Consider the following 7,690-nt stretch of genomic DNA (forward strand, 5'->3'; position numbering starts at 1 on the left):
TGTCATCTGCATAACGCAGATTGTTAATAGATCTTCCACCAATCAAGACACCACACTTCTCATTGAGCCCAGCCTCTCGGATAATCTGCTCCACATTAGTGAACTGAAATGTACCATTCTAAAAGAGACAATCACAGTCCTTTATGTCAAGAATGACATTGATGACCAATGGTGCTACATTTACTGCCAAAAAGACTATTTTAAGATCTACCTTAAAGAAGTATAGCATAGGTCTGTGCATTGCTGTACAGAGGTTAACTCATGGTTGCTGTGATACTAAATACTGTTGACATTGATGTGCCAAAAGTGATAATATTTACCAATGGTGGACAGTGTTTGGCAGACCTTCCCGATTAAAACAAGGTTGGAAGTAGGAGTGGCATCCACTTCCAAAATGGCTTGCCTCCAGAAACTATGAACAGTGCTCAGGTCTTGCATTCATAGAGTTGCTATGAGTTGTCTATAACTCGACGACACTTAACAACAACAAACAAACAACCCTGAAGCAAATTATTGTCTATGATATTGCCCTTAGGGACTTCTCCAGGGTTTAGGGCTGTTGTACACAGGGTCACTATGAGTCGCAAGTGACTCGACGGCACATAACAACAACATTATCTGTAATATCCATATACCTACAAAGAAGATATATTAAAAGAACTATTAGCCAAAACTGTGCACCAATAACTAATGCCAAATGAAGAAACCAAAGTTATTATCAGCTTCCACAGTCCAAAATTGAGCAAATATGCAATCAAGATACACAGATAATTATCAGCAATTGGAATGTAAAACCTGGAAACAAAAGAGGCTCAATAGCTGAAAAAATGGCACTGGTGATAAAAATTACTTTTGAGATCCATGACAGAATTCTTGGAAACACTCTTTCCAACAACAGATGAAATACAAACAAATCAAACTGACTTTATCAGTGGAAAGAAATGACAGAGAATGTCAAATCACCAGTTAGAACAAGGCTAGGGACAGACCATTAATTGTGTATATTTGGACTGAATTTGAAGCTGAAGAAAATGGAAACAAATCCACAAGAGACCATGTACAACCCTGAATATTGTTGTTGAAAGAGTGTTAAGTCAGCTCCAACTGACAGCTACTGTATGCACAACAGACTAAAATCCTACCTGATCTTGTGCCATCCTCACAATCTCTGCCATGCTTAAACCACTATTTAGTCAAAGTGTCATCCAGCTTATTCAGGACCTTCTCACAGGACCTCCACTTTTCCAAGTTGGATGCACTTTTCCATAGACTGGCATCTCCTGACAACATGGTCAAAATAAGTGAGAGGAACTCTCACCATCCTTGTTTCTAAGGCACACTCAGGCTGTACTTTTTCCAGGACAGATTTGTTTGTTTTTCTTTGGTGTTCACGGTATATTCCATCAGAATTTAAAGATTACCTCAAGAATAGATTTGATGCATTGAACATTATTGACCAAAGAGCAGAATAGTTGTGGCATCGTATCAGAGATATCACATATAAAGAAAGCAAAGATTATTTTAAAAAAAACAGGAAAGACATAAAAGACCAAAATAGATGTCAGAGAGACTATAATACTTGCTCTTGAATATAAAACATGAATGGAATAAAAGATGGAGTGAAAAATCTGAAAAAAAATTTTTTTTTCAAGGTCAGCTCAAAAAAGAAAAGCAAAGTATTATAATGAAATATACAAAGACCTGGGGTTTTTATAGAAAACTATAAAGCTCAGTGGTCTAATAGGAAGAACTTGCACTGTAATCTCAAATGCATGTGGTTTGAATACACCAGACGCTCCATGAGAGAACTGGCAATCTCCTCCTGTGTCAATGTTACCTCTAAAAATTCACTGGAGGGTCATCTACGGGTCATTCCAACTCAACAGCAAACAACAACAATAAAAGAGAAACATGCTTAGTATTTTGCAAGTTTTAAAAAAATGAACAAATTTAAGCCTTGAGTTGCAACAGTTCAGGATTCTAAGGACAAGTCACTAAACGATACAGATAACAGAAGATGTAAGGAATACAAAGTGGTAGCATAGTTCTTAGTGAGCTGTACTCTTACTCTAATCCAGAAGTTGTAATTCACCAGCTGGTTCCCAGAAGAAAGACTGGCAATTTTCTCCCGATTCATTTGCAATTCCATTTGCAACTGACAGCCTCATAAACTGAATGAAGGGCCACTATAAATCAGAACTAATTTGATAGCAGCCAGTTTGAGTTGACTTTTTAAGCACCAAAATGAACTGGTGGATGTTCAATTATTTCAGGACACAAGATATGACCAAGAATTGATTAAATAAAAGCAAGAGGTCCAACCCACACTCATCAACTGAGATATTTTTAAAAATGGATGCAGTATTGACAGTGTTCATCAGTCAATGGCAATAAATTTGGAAGACAGCCAACAGACTGGACAAGATCTGTATTTGTGTTTAAAAAAAGTTAATCCAACATAATGCAGAAATCTTTAAATAATATCATTAATTCACTGTCATAGAAAGAGACAGAATAAACTCACTGGATTTTTGAGGCTGTAAATTGCACAGGAGGAGAATGCCCATCTTTTCCCCTTGAAGCAGCTAGTGGATTAGAAAGATCAGAGAGACAAGGCCTTTGGATTATCAGTGCAAATCCTTACGGATTCAGCTGAAGCAGTAAATTGGTGGAAAAATACCAGAAATTCAAGCTGGATTCAGAAGTGGAATGAGATTTATTTTTTTTGGATAATGTTAGATTTGACACATCAGTGTCACAGTGTTCAGCGTCACAGCAACCACGAGTTACCTCTGTACAACAAATGGACAGACCAGTGCTATGCCACTTAGAAGAGTATTTGACCAAAAACAATTAAAACCAGGCCTGAGGGCCACAGATTAAAATCACCCACCTTGGACACGGTGATATAACTTTCTATCCAACAGACCCACAGAGTTCTATGTTGTGGCTGTTGTTAAGTGCTGTCGAGTCGTGGACGACTTATAGCGACCCTATGAACAGAAGACCTGAACAACTGTAAAACTTGCATCATTTCTCCAAGTTCATAAGGTTTTCAGAGGCAAGCTATTTTGGAAGTGGATGCCACTCCTGTTTCCAAGCTTGTTTAATTGGGAAGCTCCACCAAACACTCTTCTAAGTGGCATAGCACTGGTCTGTCCATTTGCTGTACAGAGGTTAACTCGTGGTTGCTGTTATGCTGAACACTGTGACACTGATGTGTCAAATGTGATAGTGGTTACCCATAGTGGACAGTGTTTGGTGGAGCTCCCCCATTAAAATAAGCTTAGAAGCAGAAGTGGCATCCACTTCCAAAACAGCTTGCCTCTGGAAACCCTAAGAATTTGGAGAAAACGATGAAAGTTATACAATTGTTCAGAGCTTTCGTTCACAGGGTCACTATGAGTCGTCTATGACTCAATGGCACTTAAAAACAACAACAAGAACAACATTAGATAGATCATGGCTGAGAATACCAGAAAGATAATTATCTGTGCTGTATTGACGATACAGAGGCATTCAACTATGTGGATTACAACAAATTATGGATAGCACTGTGAAGAACAGGGATTCCAGATTAATTAATTTTGCTCACAAAGAATCAATATTTAGACCAAAAGACAGATATTTGTAGCATATAAAGGGATATTGCATGGCTTAAAATTAAAAAGAGGAGCATCAAAGTTATATCCCTTCCTCACAACTATTAACAATAAGTTATATGATAAATAGATAAAACACTGAACTTGCCAAGGATATCATGTAACTTAGGTTCACATTCAATGCTTATAGAAGCAGCAGTCAAGAAATCAAATTACTTATTTGCAGTGGGTAAATCTTCTGTAAAAGAGGGTTTTTTAATTTATTTATTTAAATGTATTAAAAAGTAAAGAGGTTACTTTGTGGACTAAAGTCAGTCTGACTCAAGTGAGGACATTTTTAGCCACCTCAAACAGATAGTGAGTAAGAAGATCCAAAAAGACATAAGGTCTTTGTTATGATGGTGGCAAAGAATACAGAAAACACTATAGATTATGAGGAAATGAACAAATACGTTTGGAAGAAATATAGCCAGAGTGTTCTAAAGACAAGAAAGGCAAGATTTAATTTATTTTAGACATGTTATCAGGAAGGTACAATCTCCGGAGAAGAACATCAGCTTGGGAAAGTAGAGGTTCAGCGATAAAGAGGAAGACCCTCAAAAAGAAGAACTGACACAGTGGCCACAAAAATTGTCTCAAACTTAGCAACAACTGTGAGGATGACACAAAACTGGGCAGTGTAGCATTCTGTTGTACACAGATTGTCTGTCAGAACCAAATCAAAGGCGCCCAACAAGGATACCACTCATTTTTAGATGAACATGACATTTAATTAATACTTTTAAGTAAACTGATTCATTTACTCACCATTCCCTCACTATCCCTTGTTCTCTTTGTATCTCATCATTCACAATGCACTTGATCACTCAGTCCTCTTGATTCTCTTTTTTTTAGCAATGTAATTCTAGCTTAGTGCATTAATTTGTTCATGCATGTTTCTATTCAGTATTGTGGGGTTCTGCTCCCATTTCAAATGCAGAAATACAATGGTTGGAATCCACCAGCTGATCCATGGGAGAAAGATAGGTAATCTCCACCTGAGTGATTAACTAATCGGAAAATCCACTGGAAGGTCAGCTATGAGTCAGTTCTAACTTGAAGGTAGATAACATACATGATTCCCAAACATACAGAGCAAATTTCTCTGGATTATAGAAATTTAGGTAATCTGCTTTCGTTTTCTTTTAGGGATTAACAAATTTCTTTTAAATATTAATAAAACTCTACTATTATTTTCTCTTTTTCTCTTTAAATAACAGCTTTAATGAGTTACAATTTATTGACACAAAATAAAGCTCAGTCTATCAAAGCTATAATGCAGGGAAATTTTTTACATAGAAAGAGCAGTACAAATATTGCCATCCTCTCATTTTTAAAAATTTTCATCACTTTAAAAAGAACTTGGGATTCACTAGCAGTCATCTTAGTCTTCCTTCTTTACATTATATAAATTATTTTCATAATACTTTTTAAAAACTAACATAGGCAGTCAACAAAATAAACAATGCAATTAGAGGAAGCAGAGAAGAATTCGATTTTTTAAGTACTGTGAAAATCTTAATGATTTAAAAATGAGTGCTCTGAAACTGTGTCTAATAATTTAATTGTAAAATGCTTTCAAATACTGGTAAAAAATACAAACTTAACTATATAAAAAGTACAATATGAGACCTGGTTGGCATGCTCGGTGGCCCATTCTTCATCCAAGTTGTCCAATTTAGCTTTTCCATGTCTGAGGCTCTCATTTTGTTCCTCTTTGTGTGGTGTTCTAGTGGCAAGAATCACATAATCCTTTTGTGAAGAACACTTCAAAAGAGAATTAGAAAAGCTGTTAGAGTGATATCTGACTGAAGAACATATAGCTTTTATGGCATGAATCAATTGAGTAATATTATTAAGATCTGTACCATAAAGAGCCCTTGTGGTTTACTACACGACTGCTAACTAAAAGGTTTATGGTTGAAACACACTCAGTAGCTCTATGGGAGAAGATGAGGCAGTTTGCTTCTAGAAAGCTTTTGTAGCACAGACGTACTCTGTTACTTGAGGCTGTCAGGACAAAACTAACTCAAAAGCACCTAACAACAATATAGAAGTGTGAAACCTATAAAGAAATCATTTTTTAATTATTCTCTTACAATATTTTCCCTACATGTTAATGTTGTAATGGGTGATGATTAGCTCCTTATTCATTTGTACATCTTAAATGTGGGTCACAAAGAGAATCTTGAAAATTGTTTACTAGATGAGTAAAAGGACTATATTAAATAAGGATAATTATTTAATTATTCATATATAACTAACAATTTTCTAGTTACTAAAAGTAGTTGATAAGTAACTGAAGCAAAATTGTGTAATTCACAAAAATATTAAAAATATCAGTAAAGCAAAGCAACAAATTATCTCATGTGTCTTTAATTTAAATTATAATAGCCAATAATTATGTATTATACATAACTTCAGTGTTTATGGCTGTATGTGAGAGCTTGCACATTATACATCCACAGAATATCAAAACAATATTTGAGACATAAACTCAAAAATTCTTAAAAATAAGCAAAACAAAACAAACCCCACACAACTGAGTTGACTCTGACTCATAGTGATCCTACAGGACAGAGTAGACAGAATAGAACTGCTTGCAGGGTTTTCAAAACTGTAAATCTTAACAAAAGGAAACTGTTACATCTTTCTCTTATAGGGGGGCTGACAGATTTCACCTTTAAGCCTTTTTGTTACCTGATCTACTGTACCACCAGTTTTAATAACAATTAAAAGGTAATTAAAGGGGGGGAACCAAAGACAAATTTACAGAATATTTGAAAGTTTAGTTTCTCTAGGAGAAGTTTTACATAAAAAAAGAGGACAAACAAAGTTGAGAATGCAAGTTGACATAGTATCATCCTCATACTTCACATAATATGCCCATGATACATACCATCAAAGAATAAAAAATAAAGGAAAGGTATACAGGTGTAGCCAGTTTATGTGTGCTTCCCCCCCACCCCCCCATCCTTTATACTGCTGTTTGGTCAGTCCTCACTAATGATGAATTAACACATTCTTCCTTATTTATAAATCAGTGGATTCTTGTGCTTTTTAAAGTAATTGCTCAAATATCGGTCAATCTAGTGTTGACTGTTACGGTTTATGTAAAGGCTTACTTAAGATGGAAATAGAACTTGTAAATTTTCCCTATTTCCGTCCCTTCTTTCCCTATTAAATTGCCACTTAGTTGTGGGGTTTTTTTAAAGAAAGAAAGAAAATTAATAAGGAAGGTACAACTACTGTTGCAATAAGTCTAAATTCAAACAAAATAGTCAAAAGCCACTTTCTTAAAAAACGGGATATCCTAGAATTTATGGAGAGTGAAGGAAATAGAACTCAATTTGGAAAAATAAAACAGTTCAAATAACAAAAAATTACCATTTTGAAGTTTCATAATTACTTTTACCTTTCAAAAATAAATGTATTTGGTCTTGAGCAAAACTAGAACAGTCTTTTCATAGTCTTTTATTTTTTTCCTCAAGGATTCACTTAAACTTACTTATTCCCTAACAGATGCCCCAACATAGTCTTTATTGTTAAGTAGCAAATTATAACTTTTAGTAAACAAGTAATTTTTTAAAACAATAGTAAAAGATATATACCTGTCCTATTAAAAGACCAGAAACAAAAGCTTTTCCTTGGAGATTAATGTTTGAAAGATATTGGCCAACAGCCTCTTCTACGATGTAGGTTCTTCCCATTACGGAAAGCCAATTCAACCTCCTAAATGTCAAGAGAAAAAAAAATAAACTATTTTTAGGTAAAGATACATTTTTCCACTTTAAAAAATTACTGGAACAGTACTGTTAATAGAGATGGCAAGGGAGGGACAGTTGAGTAAAAATTAATAAATCACTAAGGTAGGTGAAGTGAAGTCCATGTGTATAACCTGCATTTGTGTCTCTTACAAAATGTATTTGCAATGAATAAGTCATTGATTCTACAAAATTCAATCATTCTATCTCCAGCCTCATTCCTGTCACCAAGCCCATGCTTTCCGACCACTGATTCCTCTTCACTATTCCCAACTTTCGCATTCC

General features: G+C 35.1%; 1 protein-coding gene across 3 annotated transcripts in view; it reads right to left on the bottom strand.

Moving 5' to 3' along the window:
* Positions 1–7,351, bottom strand: part of LOC102858193 (chromosome unknown open reading frame, human C1orf27) — a 68,431-nt gene extending 61,080 nt beyond the window's left edge. For all 3 annotated transcript variants that reach the window (XM_006901309.1, XM_006901308.1, XM_006901307.1), the window contains exons 1-2: positions 7,253–7,351; positions 5,274–5,408 (exon numbers count right to left, since the gene is read on the bottom strand). In XM_006901309.1, coding sequence (XP_006901371.1) covers positions 5,274–5,408; positions 7,253–7,351 — 234 coding nt within the window. The remainder of the gene's footprint in view (positions 1–5,273; positions 5,409–7,252) is intronic.
* Between the last annotated feature and the right edge of the window lie 339 nt (positions 7,352–7,690).

Source organism: Elephantulus edwardii, unplaced genomic scaffold (assembly GCF_000299155.1).
Source record: "Elephantulus edwardii isolate Elephantulus edwardi_28Jun2011 unplaced genomic scaffold, EleEdw1.0 scaffold00318, whole genome shotgun sequence".
NCBI classification, from domain to species: Eukaryota; Metazoa; Chordata; class Mammalia; order Macroscelidea; family Macroscelididae; genus Elephantulus; species Elephantulus edwardii.